The 17265-nt window shown below is 40.7% G+C and overlaps 1 protein-coding gene across 4 annotated transcripts in view; it reads right to left on the bottom strand.

The window, feature by feature from the left end:
- Positions 1-17265, bottom strand: part of LOC118400183 (solute carrier family 2, facilitated glucose transporter member 1-like) — a 54291-nt gene that overhangs the window by 18048 nt on the left and 18978 nt on the right. For 2 of the 4 annotated variants that reach the window (XR_004828975.2, XM_035796765.2), the window contains exons 1-2: positions 2415-2459; positions 1832-1960 (exon numbers count right to left, since the gene is read on the bottom strand). The exons of 1 other annotated variant lie outside the window; for it this stretch is intronic. Coding sequence is in view for 2 of the 3 variants with exons in the window: in XM_035796765.2 (XP_035652658.1) it covers positions 1832-1960; positions 2415-2444 (159 nt within the window). In the remaining variant the exon portion in view is untranslated. Of the gene's footprint in view, positions 1-1831; positions 1961-2414; positions 2460-2762; positions 3132-17265 lie in introns of those variants that run through there. One more of the 4 variants, XM_035796767.2, reaches the window with a different exon arrangement.

Below are 17265 nucleotides of genomic sequence, written 5' to 3'. Positions count from 1 at the left end.
CTTTGGCATTTCTGTCTTTTCTGTAGATGTTATAACCATGTATTGCTACCACTGTATCATCAAAGGTATTATCGAAGTAAGTTTTAGAGATTGTCAGAATCTTTTACTTGCAAATTATTGATTTCCTGAATCTAGTTCTTAAACAACATATGTTAACGTGGACTATTTTTAGCACTTTCTGGGAGACTTGATTGTTTTCATTGCTTTACTGGGAAGCTTAGCAGAGGCAGACATGCTCATGTTATTTATGTTAGTGCAGGTTGAGCTGCACACAGTGGTCTTCCTACTAAGGCACATCGCCTCATTGCTAACAGTATAACTCTGGTTCATAGGCCCATGATTACTGCATGCAATAGCTGTGGGATCAGCAGAGCCATTCAGGGAGGTAAGAGGGACATAAATTATGTTACTTACATTGTGTTTTCCAATGCCCCTAGGATAATGTACATTTGCTGAAGCACTATGACAACTCAGCAACACAATGGTAGGGATTAACTGAGCTGGGCTTGGGTCCTGGTCTTAAACATACATAGAGGTCAATGGATAGACTGGGTGGTAGGCATGCAGACAGACTGTTGTCAGACTGTCTGATACTAGACATATGTGTGTATTTAAGATCCATCTCCTTTCACACTGATTCTGGTGCAAGAGTTGGTTCAAACCTAACACAATCTCAGATACAGTATAGCTCTCAGGAGAACAAGAGAATAGGCCTTACAGATGTAACCAAACTCTCCTTCACATTAATAGCAATTAGCAGAGAGGTCAGTACAGTGTGTACAATGCCTTCCACTTCTTCTAGGAAACTAATTAGGCTCTACGTTTGTGCCAGTTTCAATTACAGCATTCCCAGATCTCTTAATCCAATATTTTATAGAAAAGAGTCATTAGGCCTCATTAGAACAAACACACTGACACATACATTAAAGGGCATACTGAAAGGGCAGTCATGCAGAGGGAAATACAGCTAGTGGACCATCTTGAAGGAAGGCAGTGGATTGAGTGGAATTAAGCTTTTAGAAGGAAGGAACTGAATGCCGGCTTTGGGCTTAATCAAAAGCCTAAACTGTCAGCTCTGCCAAAAATGTAACTGTTTCTGAGAGAGTTATTCCACTCAACACAGACCAGGTCAACTGTATGCTTGACCCCAATTACCTTGTTTCTTACCCAAGAAAAAAAGAGGCCTCCACTGAACTAAAAGTAGAGTCGAGCTTTGAGAGGACTCACAATTTGTGCCCTAACTGCCCATGAATTCAGTCATGTTTTGATTGTTACGCTTTGCGCCGGAGGGGAAAAGCGCTATTAGTTGAATGCTTGTTATCTAGTCTATAAAGGGAACAAAGATGTTAGACGATATTGTTATTTGGAGAGAGGAAGTTAAACAGCCACTAGGTGAGCAGTCAAACAGGGGACGTGTCTATCTGAATAGGTGTATCAAAGTGAGGTCAAAAGGTACTACTTTGCAGACAGATGGGCCAGAACATCATGTGTGCTCAGAGGTGAGTAAGGACAGATGCTTAATATTATGCACACGTGATTGAACCATGGCTGGTGACAGCTTGATGGCATTTTGGCTGTTCATTTTCAACCACACCCTGGGTCACCAACACCTGCTTCCACCCACACGCTGACTGTACCTTCCCTGCCCTGCTGCACACACCCAAAGATCATAAAACCAGCCCGGTATGAAAATCCCAACCACGAGATGCTGATTAATAACACGCTCAGCGCAGTATTAGCCTTGACGCACACTCAAAGCTCAAGCTGCCTGTCGAAACCAAAACACTAGTCTAATGGGAATTATGGCTTTGACCCCCTGGTGTTTTCCTACTGTGAGTATTCCCCTTTTCGGACCGCCCCTGGCCATCTGCAGTCCTGGTATCTGTGGGAACAGAACAGGACCATTCCCATCACGTCCATGACATAGCTTTCCAACTGAGCGCCAGGAAATCACACAGCTCTGCCAAACCAAAAAAGGGGATACAGAAAAATAACAATTTACATGTTCACCATGTCAACCAGAAGTAAACAGTAAGCGAGGACTGGGAGAGACTTTGAAGTTGTTAGTGGGTTAACTAACCACACAGGATCAGCGGTAAGAGTCAGCCATATCAGAGACCAGATGAGTCACGTCTCTTCCTTTTACTACTGTAAAGCAACAATAAGCAAATATTACATTGGACAAAAAAAAAACACAAAAAATAGTGAAGACCTCATATACTGTGATAAAACAGATCATCTCAATCTAGACTTTAATGTGCTGCCTTCCCGTGAGTAATGGCATCATGCTTACATGATACAGGCATGATGTCAACAGAGGGGGGATGCAGGTTTATTAGCCAGGATACAGGTAATTTATCATCTTTAAAAAGGGATTATGAATAGCCAATTAGGGGCCACACACGTAGGCATACCGCACGATACGATTTGATGCTGGCGCGCATGCTTCATTTCCCCAGCAGCCGGATATCCCACTGGGTCCAAATATGCTGGTGAGCAGCACAGCGCACATGATTTACATTTCAATTGAATGAAACAATGAAATGCTGAGTCAGCTAGTGTAACTTCTTGAAAAAAAGACTTACCATTCTGAACCCATTGACATTAACAAGCCAACCTAACCAGTTTTTCAGACAAGCTACCCCCCCCACCTCTCTCACACACACAGAGGCACAGACAGACACACAAACACACCGTTTTGTATATTGGTTTCTAAGAATGCTTCTAACTAGTCTTTAGCCTCACTTAAGAGTCACAATTACCTTGCCGCCTGAATCCATCGCCGCAGCGTGGCTTGTCGATATTAATTGCTGGCAATCTTTAAATGTCAATACTTTAGTTTGGGTAACTTCCGCGGGTCTTCTTTTGGCTCAGACGACGTTTCTCATTTTTACAGATTCCCGTAAAAAAAAAGTATGACTGATACAATAGGTCATAAAAAAATAGTCGCTTCTTCTTTATTTTCAGAGTAATTCTTTGTTTCCAAAATTACTTCAGTTCATCTTGTTTATTCCCCCTCTGTGTTATTTCTGCCATGAGCTCAAAACTTCAGATTAATTATGTCCCAAAGTTTTCTTGGGTTTTTGAAGTAGTTCGTTCTTCGAGTAGCCTACAGACTGCTCTGTAGGGAAATAAAACCGTGAATATATGTCATCTAGTCCGACTACAGTGATTGGCTGACGCAAGAGTTTAGTTCGGCCCATGGAGGTGTGTAGGAGGCCGGATTCTATCTCTGAACTTCTATTGGTTTAAACGTGCACCGCTTTCACGGGGTTCCGACATTAATTCCGAATAGTGTCACGTCGTTGTGTTGTAGAAATAGGGTAGAGTTGTGTTAAGCACATCCTCCTTAATGTGTTTAATTGCACTGATACATTTTCTGGTGTTATTACAATTTGGTGGAGGCGCGAGCCATGTAATAATATGGTTATTATTATACTGGTCCGACTCATGCACCAAGGGGGCGCAAATTTACCCACCATTGCTGATAGTTTTAGTTCATGGCGTGAAATGACACTGACAGTGGATGATGCGCCACCTTTTCATCTAATTTGCAACCCCCAAGTAGGCTATTTATAGGCTAACGTGATCTCGCCCACTATAAGGATAGCATCTCCATACGTAATAATACTTAATAATCAGTACTTTATCCCAATACTAACAGAGAACAGGTAGCCCAGGCCTTCTAATGATAACTTTTCTGGACAGCCCTGATTATTAGGCACACACAAGACAGCATCCAGTCAGTCATCCTTTGTTTCTAAGCATCTTGCTGTATCCCTGTGTGTTCAGTCCTTCATAAACAATGTTTCAAACATCCAACATCTGATCTTTGACCAACGCTGGTGATGTGACATGGGTGCCCTCTATTCAAAACCATATTGTGATGGAGATGTTTGTTATTAGAGGCGTGTAAAAACAAATATTTTCATGTGAATAAATGAATCTGCGTAATACCTTTTGTTTGAGATGGCTGGGAAGTGTCCGGTCTGAGTGCATGCAAAAAATTACACAAATAATCTTGAGAACAGAAAGGAAAATGCATGTGTTTATACAGTGGAAATGAAAGAGACGGAAACAGGATAAAAATGATAGAAATGGAAGAAATGTGTTCCCTTTTAGTTTCATCTATTCCCTTTGAAACCTTGAAAAAACAAAAACAGGCAAATACAGAGACAAAGGCCGGTGAGTATGCCATTTGGACCGACCTGGCCTAAAGCAACAGGCTGCGATACAGAGGTGGAGGAAGACCAACATGGTATTTCACATATTCTGGAGGTTTGTCATGTCTGAATAATCATGAGGCAATCTCAAATCAAATCAAATGTTATTGGTCACATACAGTACACGTGCTTAGCAGATGTTATTGTGATTGTAGCAAAATGCTTGTGCTTCTAGTTCCGACAGTGCAGCAATATCTAACAAGTAATGTCTAACAATTTCACAACAAATACCTAATACACACAAATCTAAGTAAAGGAATAGAAAAATAATATATAAATATATGGATGAACAATTTCATAGCGGCATAGGCTAAGATGCAATATATAGTATAGAATATAATACAGTATATACACATGAGATGAGTAATATGTGAACATTAGGGGTGGCAGGTGGCCTTGTGGTTAGAGTGTTGGACTCGTAACCGCAAGTTCAAATCCCAGAGCTGACGAGGTAAAACTGTTGTTCTGCTGTCATTGAAAATAAGAATTTGTTCTTAACTGACTTGCCTAGTTAAATAAAGGTAAAATATATATTAAAGTGACTAGTGTTCATTTATTAAAGTGGCCAATGATTTCAAGTCTGTATCTAGGCAGCAGCCTCTCTGTGCTCGTGATGGCTATTTAACAGTCTGATGACCTTGAGATAGAAGCTATGTTTCAGTCTCTCGGTCCCAGCTTTTTGATGCACCTCGCCTTCTGGATGATAGCGGGGTGAACAGGCAGTGGCTCGGGTGGTTGTTGTCCTTGGTGACCTTTTTGGCCTTCCTGTGACACCTTCCTGTGACATGTAGGGTGTCCTGGAGAGCCCTCTCGTTGTGGGCATTGAAGTTTCCATACCAGGCAGATGCTCTCAATTGTGCATCTGTAAAAGTTTGTGAGGGTTTTAGGTAACAATCTAAGTTTTGATTTGTGAAATAAAAAATTGTCACTCAAAACTAGTTCCACTGGTGACACTAAAAATAGCCTAGTTATTTTCTATTTTCATCACACCCTAACCTTGTGATGCAAAATCATAAGCTTATTTACCAAGGAATGGTGTAGGAATGTCAAGGCTGAGCAATTAACAGATCATCAAAGATTGTCAAAAGGTGTTATACACGTTCAGGAGTTATAATGCAGTGCTAGAACACCTGATTGTTGCTTGTTGCTGTTTAATTTATTTGCATAGTCTTACCAATTACTGGTTGACCTGGCAGATAATGTGTTCTTAGTCAATTTACAATGTAAAATGAACACATAAAAAAAATCACTAATCTTGAATCAAACAGACCAAGTAATGTCTAGTAGTCTCACTTTCCAGATTCATGGAGCTCCACAGCGGTTGTGTGAAGAGACTGGGTCGTGTCTAATTGACATGAGGCTAGCAACAATTTCTGACCTGAAAAGTTCTGCATTGAGTATGCTAGTGTTCAGGTCATGTTAGAGTACAGTTGACCATGTAAAGAAGCATTGAGTCGTCAAAGTGTGTTTCCTCTCTGATCCTCTGAGCCTCATGGTCCGCAGCACTCAGATACAGGATGAGGGGAGGAGGGAAAAGGTGTAGAGTCACTTCATTACAACACACACAATGCGCCAATCTTTTGTTAGAGATGGCGGGGAGGCGTCCTGTCATTTAAATAGAAAGAAAGTAGCCAAGAGAGCGGAATGGGAAAAGGAAGGGAGACTGGGAAAGACTGACAGATTTAGGAATTCTGTTTTTTTTTTGTCTTTTAAGAATTTCCTTTGAAATCTATTAAAAACAATAACAGACATGGCTTTAAACAAAGAGGGGGTGGATACTATGAAAGGTCCTGTTGTGCACTAAATCAAAAACCAAGGATGCCAGTCATGAGAGGGTCACATTGCCCTCTGAAATGGAAGCAAATTACAGAATGGGATACATTATAATAACATGGTGAGATTATGGTAACACATTACAATTACTCACAGTGATAACATTATTTGCCCAGGTTAGGTTCCTATTTAAATATTCAACATGTTACCTGCAGTAAGAATGTGTAAACTCATGACCTGACTCATAGCTTAGTTGTCCCCCCACCTCTTCCATAGGTTTTCGGAGCTTATAGCTTTGCTTTACCTCTGAACACAAAGCTGCAGGGCAAATTTACAGATGAAGAAAAGCCAATTACTCCATTTATTACTAGGTCATGCTGGGGATCCTCCGAGCACCAGGATCCCCAGCATTACGCACTCAAGCCACCATCAGTAGGCACACCTGCCTTCCCCCTTCACGCGCATCAGCGATCATTGGACTCAATTACTTGTGTCATTACCTTCCCTATATCTGTCTGTTCCCAAGCTCTGTTCCCTGCTTCGGGATTAATTGTCATATGTCTGTGTTACCTGTGTTCTGACGCTGTTCCTGTCTTGTTCCATGTCTGTTCCCTATTAAATGTTTGACTCCCCGTACCTGCTTCTCCTCTCCAGCGTCACTTCTTACACATGGTCTCATGCATATACTCCTGAGCCTCATTCACCAGCCTCGTTGTCTCAATAATGCATTGCTCAATAGTTGCTCTTGTCAGAGATGTTCTCACTGAGTGTTCTTTAAATGGCCCTCTCGTCATTGCCCAATACTCCAATTAAAATGAACCCTATTCCATCACTATTGTCTTAAAAAAACGACGAGGCTTAGAATGTGGTTAAACTTCACATTAAAAAAACTCCAACCACATTTTGGACCTAATCCAAGGAAAGTCCTGGAAGGTGAGTCATGGTCATCCATCCCCATGCTCTAATTTTAAACAAGGCCATGTGCACATGAGCAGTTGATAAGAATGAACCTATCAGTTATCTGAAGCAGCAGTCACACAATGTGTGGCTGTCAAAAATGAAGGCCACACATTCTCCAATGTCCAGAACCTTCAAGTATCTGCCTTCTCTTTCCATGTCTAGTCCACGTCCATCTACACTTATTGTAACATCTCACCTTTATTCATTGACTGGAATGGAATATTTTTATGTTTTCAATTGAAGTGGAACACATGCAGATGGGCGTATCTTTCTGCTATACTCATTGTTTTCCTAAGGGAGTAGGAGGAGGGCTACTGAGAGCTGGTTTTGATTCATACCGGGATGATGAATTTCAAGGATTTGTATCAGCGGAAATGCGACAATAGAAAGCATCTTACAAGATTGATCCATGAAAGACAAAGAACAAGAAGCGTGCCTTGCATCTTTGCTGGGGCTTTTCCTTCAACGGAGCAGGCAGACGCTCTCTGGAGAATTGCAGAAGCTTGGGCTTGGGCCTATCTGAGATATACTTCAAATGCCTTCTTTCATTATGTAGCCACAATGCTCTACGTCAGTGATGCCTTTATTTCCTCCCACTGCCTGGGTGTCTGTCTGCCACAAGACCTGCACTCGTTAACCCTGTTTCTGTGGGGAACTTTAACTCATTATTTCTCTGTGGCTGCATATTCTGATTTTAACCCGTGGATGTCCTTTTCTCAAAATAACACTTGGAAGTTTGCTGCAAGCAAACAAACTGTGGTGTTCATAACTGAGAGTAGAGAAACCCAAGAGCGTGAGACTGTAGTAGGAGACACAGGACCCTTTTAGAAGACTATAGACCTTCTATTAGATATTGTTTTATGTCACCAATGGAAGAGTAACAGGCCTAGTCTATAGATGAATGGGCTTCTTTGGCTCAGTAATGCAATGTTTGGTGGGCCAAGGCCACTGGCTGACCTGCCTTCCAACTTATTTGAATGGTACTTGGCCAGCTGGCACCATCGCCATTGCATGTTCCTGTCTGCCCTTCCAAAAATATGTTTTCACATGGTGTTGATCTTAAATTTCACGCATGAATCCATATTTTCACATGTATTAAATGTAGAGTTCCCATGGTAACACCACCTCACATGTGAATTGCACGTGAAAATAATTGCAAGTACAGTGAGGGAAAAAAGTATTTGATCCCCTGCTGATTTTCTACGTTTTTCCCACTGACAAAGAAATGATCAGTCTATAATTTTAATGGTAGGTTTATTTGAACAGGGAGAGACAGAATAACAACAACAAAAATCCAGAAAAACACATGTCAAAAATGTTATAAATTAATTAGCATTTTAATGAGGGAAATAAGTATTTGACCCCTCTGCAAAACATGACTTAGTACTTGGTGGCAAAACCCTTGTTGGCAATCCCAGAGGTCAGACGTTTCTTGTAGTTGGCCACCAGGTTTGCACACATCTCAGGGGGGATTTTGTGCCACTCATATTTGCAGATCTTCTCCAAGTCATTAAGGGTTTGAGGCTGACGTTTGGCAACTCAAACCTTCAGCTCCCTCCACAGATTTTCTATGGGATTAAGGTCTGGCGACTGACTAGGCCACTCCTGTAACACCGGGTGAGTGATGAGTGAGGAGTCAAATGCAGAGTGCGATGTGAACGGGAAAAATGCTTTAATGTCCTTCAAAACGTAACAGGTCCAAACATGGGTGAATGCCCTAAAACACTGGTGCTAAACGAACCCAAAACCTAGTTACAAACACTGGACAGCGAAAACCCAAAACAAACACGATACATCACCAAACGTAACAACCAACAAGCCCGCACAAACACCAGCGGGCAAAACAAACTAAAATAACACCCATCCCAAAACCCCAACAAGGAACAGGTGAAAACAATTAGACAGAAACAAACGAAAAGGAAAAATGGATCATAGGGTCATAGGGGTCATAGGCAGCATTCCTCCTCCTCCAAACATGGCGAGTTGATGCCAAAGAGCTCCATTTTGGTCTCATCTGACCACAACACATTCACCCAGTTGTCCTCTGAATCATTCAGATGTTCATTTGCAAACTTCAGACGGGCATGTATATGTGCTTTCTTGAGCAGGGGGACCTTGCGGGCGCTGCAGGATTTCAGTCCTTCACAGCGTAGTGTGTTACCAATTGTTTTCTTGGTGACTATGGTCCCAGCTGCCTTGAGATCATTGACAAGATCCTCCCGTGTAGTTCTGGGCTGATTCCTCATCGTTGTCATGATCATTGCAACTCCACGAGGTGAGATCTTGCATGGAGCCCCAGGCCGAGGGAGATTGACAGTTCTTTTGTGTTTCTTCCATTTGCGAATAATCGCACCAACTGTTGTCACCTTCTCACCAAGCTGCTTGGCGATGGTCTTGTAGCCCATTCCAGCCTTGTGTAGGTCTACAATCTTGTCCCTGACATCCTTGGAGAGCTCTTTGATCTTGGCTATGGTGGAGAGTTTGGAATCTGATTGATTGATTGCTTCTGTGGACAGGTGTCTTTTATACAGGTGTCTTTTATACTCCCTTTAAGATTGTGCTCCTAATCTCAGCTCGTTACCTGTATAAAAGACACCTGGGAGCCAGAAATCTTTCTGATTGAGAGGGCATCAAATACTTATTTCCCTCATTAAAATGCAAATCAATTGATAACATTTTTGACATGCGTTTTTCTGGATTTTTTTGTTGTTATTCTGTCTCTCACTGATCAAATAAACCTACCATTAACATTATAGACTGATCATTTCTTTGTCGTACAAAATCAGCAGGGGATCAAATACTTTTTTCCCTCACTGTACATTCACATGTGAAAATCACATTTGCTGTTTCATATGTGAAAAACCTCCACAACTTGCAATTCCACACTTTCATATTCTTTTTTTACATGTGGAATTGCAAGTGCACATATAAAAAACAATCACATGAGAAAATGTTCAGTTTCATATGTAAGGACACTCCAACTGTGAAAATCTCACTTTTTCACATATGTGGAATGGCAAATTCACATGTGGGGTTGAAATAATGTTGTTCTCCTTACATGTTCAAAGATGGTGTGAACATGTTTCAGCAATGTTTCCACCGGTGGAATTACTGTAGGGTGACCACATCTTTAAAAAAAACTGCGGGACAAGGGAGAGATATTGTGGGACATTCGCTGAACAGTGGACAGAGTCATTTTGGGGGGGGGTTAATGGATCACGTTCAAATGGCGACATAGTTCTGCTGTATGAAGGTCACTGCCTGTTGAAGGGGCACTTCTTAGTTGTTACAGTACATCCATTTTTGAACGTATAAATTAATGATATGTACCCATTGATTCGTGAGAAATATAACGTATCAATTTCCATGAGCTTCGTTCAACTGTCGTACCCCATCAGAACCCAAAATAAAAGCTTGTTTTACTCCAATGTTTGTTAATGAAGTAAATGTTAACAACCACACGATAGCCTAAAAACATTGTTAAAACTTATCATTTTGATATCATGGATGGTCAGTCCTTGCATCCATAGCGGCAGGGTAGCCTAGTGGTTAGAGCGTTGGACAAGTAACCGAAAGGTTGCAAGTTCGAATCCCCAAGCTGACAAGGTTCAAATCTGTCGTTCTGCCCCTGAACAGGCATTTAACCCACTGTTCCTAGGCTGTCATTGAAAATAATAATTTGTTCTTAACTGACTTGCCAAGTAAAATAAAGGTAAAAATAGAAATAAAAAAAATAGTGTAGTCTTTGGATTTTAGAGTGGTTGCTTTTCCCCAGTTCCATCCCTCAGCTTTTTACTGAAACTGTGGCGGGGAGGTCACTTTGTGTTTCAATTAAGGATTGCCGCTTTAAACACCTTTAATAGAGTAATAGTGTTATTATATGGTTACCTTTGTGCCAATAATATCAAGCAACACTTCTGAACTCAAGAACACAATTCTTAGTTTGGCAAACAAAAGATATTGAAAGCAAAACATAAACCCAAAAGTATTGATAGCATAACAAAATATTGCAAGCAAATTATTTCGAAATGCGAGAGCAAATTCATTGTACATAATATAATGATATTGAAAGCAAAACAGTTTGCCTCGACTTTGTCTCGGGCCTAATACACCCATGCAAATATGTCCTCAAAATACCGGCTTCTCTTCTCCATTATCATTTAATTTAGACCTAGGACCCTTTTAAATCCACTTCCTGCCTGAAAGACATGCCCAAAGTAAACTACATGTAGCTCTGGCCCTGAAGCCAGGATATGCAAATAATAGGTACCATTGTAAAGAAAACACTTTGAAGTTTGTAGAAATGTTAAAATAATGTAGGAGAATATAACACAATAGATATGGTAGGAGAAAATCCAAAGAAAAACCAAACAGATTTTTTTGTTGTTGAGAGAGACCATCCTCTTAGAAAGGCAAGAGAAAGGTCATATTTAAAAAATAAAAAAAATCACTGGATGCTATTCCTATGGCTTCCACAGGGTGTCAGCATTCTATGTTCAAGGTTTCAGGCTTGTAACTTCAAAAATGAATAAGAAATAACAGTTTTAGTAGAGGGACACAGTCTTCTAAATTTGTGTTTGCACACGCCATGAAACATTACTCACCTGCTAAAATCGGTTTCCTATTGAACATACTTCTTTCCGAAAGATATATTATAGTTTGATTACATTTTTGGGTATCTGAGGAGTAAATAGAAATGTATTTTGACTTGTTGAAACAAAGTTTAGGGGTAGATTTTCGGATTCCTTTATCTGCAAGTTAAACGAGTGGATTACTCAAATTGATAGCGCCAACTAAACAGAATTTTTGGGATATAAAGAAGGATTTTATCTAACACAACGACACTATATGTTATAGCTGGGACCCTTTGGATGACAAATCAGAGGAAGATTTTCAAAAAGTAAGTGAATAGTTTATCGTTATATGTGAATGTATGAAACCTGTGCCGGTGGAAAAATATTTTTATGTGGGGCGCCATCCTCAAACAATCGCATGGCATGTTTTCGCTGTAATAACTACTGTAAATTGGACAGTGCAGTTAGATTAACAAGAATTTAAGCTTTCAGCCGATTTTAGACACTTACTGTATATGTACATACAGTGGGGCAAAAAAAGTATTTAGTCAGCCACATATTGTGCAAGTTCTCCCACTTAAAAATATCGAGAAAATCACATTGTAGGATTTTTTATGAATGTATCTGTAAATTATGGTGGAAAATAAGTATTTGGTCAATAACAAAAGTTTATCTCAATACTTTGTTATATACCCTTTGTTGGCAATGACAGAGGTCAAATGTTTTCTGTAAGTCTTCACAAGGTTTTCACACACTGTTGCTGGTATTGTGGCCCATTCCTTCATGCAGATCTCCTCTAGAGCAGTGATGCTTTGGGGCTATTGTACTTGTTTGAGAAATGTCCTCTGGTCTGATGAAACAACAATGGACCATCGTTATGTTTGGAGGACAAAGAGGGAGGCTTGCAAGCTGAAGAACACCATCCCAACCGTGAAGCAAGGGGATGGCAGCATCATGTTGTGGGTGTGCTTTGCTGCAGGAAGGACTGGTGCAATTCACAAAATAGATGGCATAATATATGCCATTTAGCAGACGCTTTTATCCAAAGCGACTTACAGTCATGTGTGCATACATTCTACATATGGGTGGTCCCGGGAATCGAACCCACTACCCTGGCGTTACAAGCGCCATGCTCTACCAACTGAGCTACAGATGGACCATGACATGGCATCATGAGGCAGGACAATTATGTGGATATATTGAAGCAACATCTCAAAACATCAGTCAGGAAGTTAAAGCTTGGTCTTCCAAATGGACAATGACCCCAAGCACACTTCGAAAGTTGTGGCAAAATGGCTGAAAGACAACAAAGTCAAGTTATTGGAGTGGCCATCACAAAGCCCTGACCTCAACCCAATAGACAATTTGTGGGCAGACCTGAAAAAGCGTGTGCTAGCAAGGAAGCCTACAAACCTGACTCAGTTACACCAGCTCTGTCAAGAGGAATGGGCCAAAATTCACCCAACTTATTGTGGGAAGCTTGTGGAAGTCAACCCGAAACATTTGTCCCAAGTTAAACAATTTAAAGGAAATGCTACCAAATACTAATTGACTGTATGTAAACTTCTGACCCACTGGGAATGTGATTAAATAAATAATTATATCTATTATTATTCTGACATTTCACATTCTTAAAATTAAGTGGTGATCCTAAACAAAGACAGGGAATTTTTACTAAAATTAGATGTCAGGAATTGTTAAAAACTGAGTTTAATTGTATTTGGCCTATTCCTCACTTCCGACTTCAACTGTAGCTACCATAACATAGCGATGTTTATTGCTGTCAGGTAAAAAAATACAAACATTTTATACAGGAGAAGAATTCTACTGTCTGAAAAGGTACAGACCCAGGGCCGGCGTTATGGGTAGGCTGGAACCGTACTTCTGTGCCTTTCCAAATTAAATATTGAAATATTGATCATTTATTTGACCGTGTAAATACAGAAGACAACAAATTGACACTACAAAATTCGTAACAGTTCTGCCTTTGAAACAACGATTCACATTGTTAGGGTGGGCATCTTGTCATTATATACAGATCTCTGGTTTTGGTTTATTTCAGAAATATTATGAGTTTTGTCAATATTTGTATTGTATTTTGATTGGAGTGCTCCTTGAGAAATGAGTATGTGTCTGGTTTCTATGTCCTGATAACGTAAAGGGAGCACGCACGCCTGAGCATGCATAGACGTAGCCCTACCAGGCCTGCTGCATGCAAATGTTGGAATGTGCCCATTTGGCAGTGTGATTTCTGATTGTCATAACTCACCATGTCCACCACTAATAATCTGAGTTTGTCAGACATTTTTTCTTCACCTCACACATTGTAAACGAAGTCTGTTTTTTTAAAATCATCCATTGGAAACGATAGTTCCTCAGTAGGCTTATTCTGGAAACGCCAAGCCTCAGTGTGAAAGTGTAAACTATCATGATATATCCAGTGGAAATGTAATTTTAAAAAACAGCTGTCTGTCCCTAGCTCACTGGCGCAGGGTACACTGTTGCAAGTTCGCTAGTGACAACTTTCCCGGATCCAGCTGATGATTTAATACAATGTTGCACTTCACTAGCAATAGCTCAACTCAAGACAGGTAGAAAGGGAGGCAGACATGTGGAGTAGAGAGATTCATGTGATTGAAAGAAACATAATTTTCATCAGGATCTTTTCTACTGCTTTTATTTGTCGGCTTTAGGCCTATGTATTTTACTTAGTCGATGATGGAAGTTATAGGCCTACTGTTGCATTGGCCTATAGCAGTGGTAATCATTGCACAGCCCTCTGGCTGTATGCGGCCTGCGAGCCAGTGGCGGATTTAGGTATAGGCGACATGGGCAGCTGTCCGGGGTGGCATCTTGCCTGTGGCGACATGGGTTGCCCGCACCAACATTTTTTGGAATGGTGACATTTGCACGATCGGTTTTCTATCGCTCATTTGCACGTCATGTCAATGATATCATGTCACCGTGTGGGACTGTGGGTCAATTAACCTTGACGGAGTGGGCACAATGATTATAGTTTGTGAGCTAGGCAGGCTACTGTCTGGGAAGGTCTCCCACTCAGAAGTACGAGATGGGGAGGGGGGCGGACGGAGGTTGATCTCAGGTCTCCCCACTGGAAGCCCGAGGTAGGGGGAGCGGGGAATCTATCAAATAGCGCACCTTTAACTTTGTACGGTACTAATGCAATTAGTAAAATCAGTCACACTACGAAATGCTACCAAATAAACCACAATTCATTCATAATACTGTAAATATATAGTTTCACTGACATAGTGTTGCATTTTTTTCTGGTTTGTGCGAAATCGTTAAGAATAATATAAAACCAGTGTGCACACCACCAAGGTGAATTGGTTTAGTCTTGACTCTTGGTTGACAGTGTTGAGGGATGGGTAATGTATTGATGCTTAGATGCCAAATCAACACAAATTTGTTTCTATTAGTCTTTGTTACTTCTTTTTAATATTTCTGAGTCTTATTTTGGTATATATTTTTATATTTATATAGTTTTAAATGTTTTGATTATTTATTTGTGTTGTTCCAAATGTCTGAATAAAAATTACTGTTAGTTGAGAATGGTGTTTTTTTTTTGGTGAAGGGCCGTTGAAGAGGGGGGTGCCATACAAGCTAGAACCGCCACTGCTACGGGCCCTTCATTTGCAGCTTGCAGTGATTTTCCTATTTTCCATTCATAATACATAACAATGATACAATTTAAATTCAATGTGTTTAATGCAGGCCTGCATCACTTCATTGAATATATCTACTGTTCCATGGACAGCAGATATATGGCAGTATAGCGCAGCTGTTGAACAGAAAGGCCGAAATAGAATGTTAGCCAAAATAGAACGCAACTTCTCAGCTACAGCGACCTACACATATCTATTTGCCACTAGCTAATTTTGCAGTCTGGTCGACATGGATCGATTTACTGTAAAAAAAAGAAACATAAATCTGTTGACAATGAGTGCTGGAGCTGGAGAACAACGTGACAGCTATGAACGAACAACCAACGAGAACCAGGAAAATCAGGAAGATGGCCGCGGGGAAATGCCGCTAGCTAACGTAGCTACTGTGAGAAATGGACAATTATTTTTTGTACTGCATGATGGGACTAGCTCACTTTGTCTTATTTGCCAGATGGCAGTCAATTGTTAAATGAGCACATTTAGAGTGACATGTCCAGTAACATCATGCCCACTTTGACAAAAACATCCGCCACAAAGCAACTTCAGAAACAACAACATAGAGCAAATCAAAGGAAACAACAAATGAGAAACAGATCTAGCACTGTTGCAGAGAAAACGAAAGAGGCATCATATGAGATTGATTGGATACTCACAAGAAACAAGAAGGCCTTCACATATATGGAGATTGTCAAAGCATGTTTTTGACCTCAGTCAAGTTATTGAATGCTGATTTCACAAACAAGGAGGCTGTTTTAAAGCAAATTAAGAGACTGCAACTCTCAGACTCTAACAGGAGGCATATAAGACATTGGCGAGGACATCGGTAAACAACTGATTACTGACATATCCGTGGCGCCGTGTTTTTCAGAGGATATTCTGAAAGCCCTTGTCATTTATTTTGCCCTATAATAATATTGACTGGTCAAATCTGGCATCTATGTGCACTGCCGGTGCCCCAAACATGCGAGGGAAGGAGACAGGACTCATAGGCCTGAAGAGAAAGAGAGAGGATATTCCCGAATTTGTTACGTTTCATTGTAGCATTCATTAGGAAGCACTTGTGGCTAAACTCAAAGACTGTGATGTACAGAATGTGATGCAGCAAGGTGTGCGTGTGGTGAACATTATTATTGCAAGGGCACTGAATCACCGGAATACCGGACAGAATAAGGGCAACTTGATATTTTACAATGACATGAGATGGCTGTCTTGTGGCAAAGTTTTGGAAAGATTTCTCTCCTCCTTCAAAACCGTGAAGTTTTTGCAAGCAAGGGGAGCGAGGAGCCAGAGCTGGATGATCAACAGTGGCTTTTTTAACTGGCTTCACCTGCCACGTGAACACGATGAATCTCCAGCTCCAAGGGAAAGCTAAAAGTCCGGGGAAAATGCTGCGTGTGGTCAAAGCATTTCAAAATAAAATCACCACACTGTTCATACCTGACAGACAGTTTGTTCATTTACTCAAATTCAGAGCAGTCACCACATCCAACCCAGACATACTGCAACATTTTAGCTATGATGCATTTGTGCATGTGTTGAAAGAGTTGAAGTTGGAGTTTGAGTCAAGATTCAAGGATATCATGGAGTACAAGGAGTTTTTCATCTTCATTGAGAACCCCTTTCATGTGTCACCTCTGACCCCAGTCATCACAGCCCTCTGTCCTGACCGTGCTGGAATAGAGAGTGAGATAGTGGAGCTGCAGGCAAATGACACATTGCAAGGTGAACTAAGATCTGGAGCCTTGTGTCAGACACAGAGTATCCACTTCTGAAGCAGTGTGTGCAAAAGGTGACAATTTTGTTGTCAGCACCTATTCATGTGAAGCAACCTTTTCAACAATGAACATTGTGAAACAAAAACATAGAAACAGACTGACCAATGCACACCTGTATTGCCTCACAAGGATAGCAACAACAGACTATACATTTAGAATGAATTCAGTCAAGGAGCAGAAGGGACATTTTTGCTCATACAACTACTAAGGTAACCCTTAATATGGGTCTTATACATGTGATGTTGCCTATTTGATGTGTGTACAGTATGTATAT

Source organism: Oncorhynchus keta, chromosome 21 (genome assembly GCF_023373465.1).
Source record: "Oncorhynchus keta strain PuntledgeMale-10-30-2019 chromosome 21, Oket_V2, whole genome shotgun sequence".
NCBI classification, from domain to species: Eukaryota; Metazoa; Chordata; class Actinopteri; order Salmoniformes; family Salmonidae; genus Oncorhynchus; species Oncorhynchus keta.
This window is presented reverse-complemented; position numbering and strand designations above follow the sequence as displayed.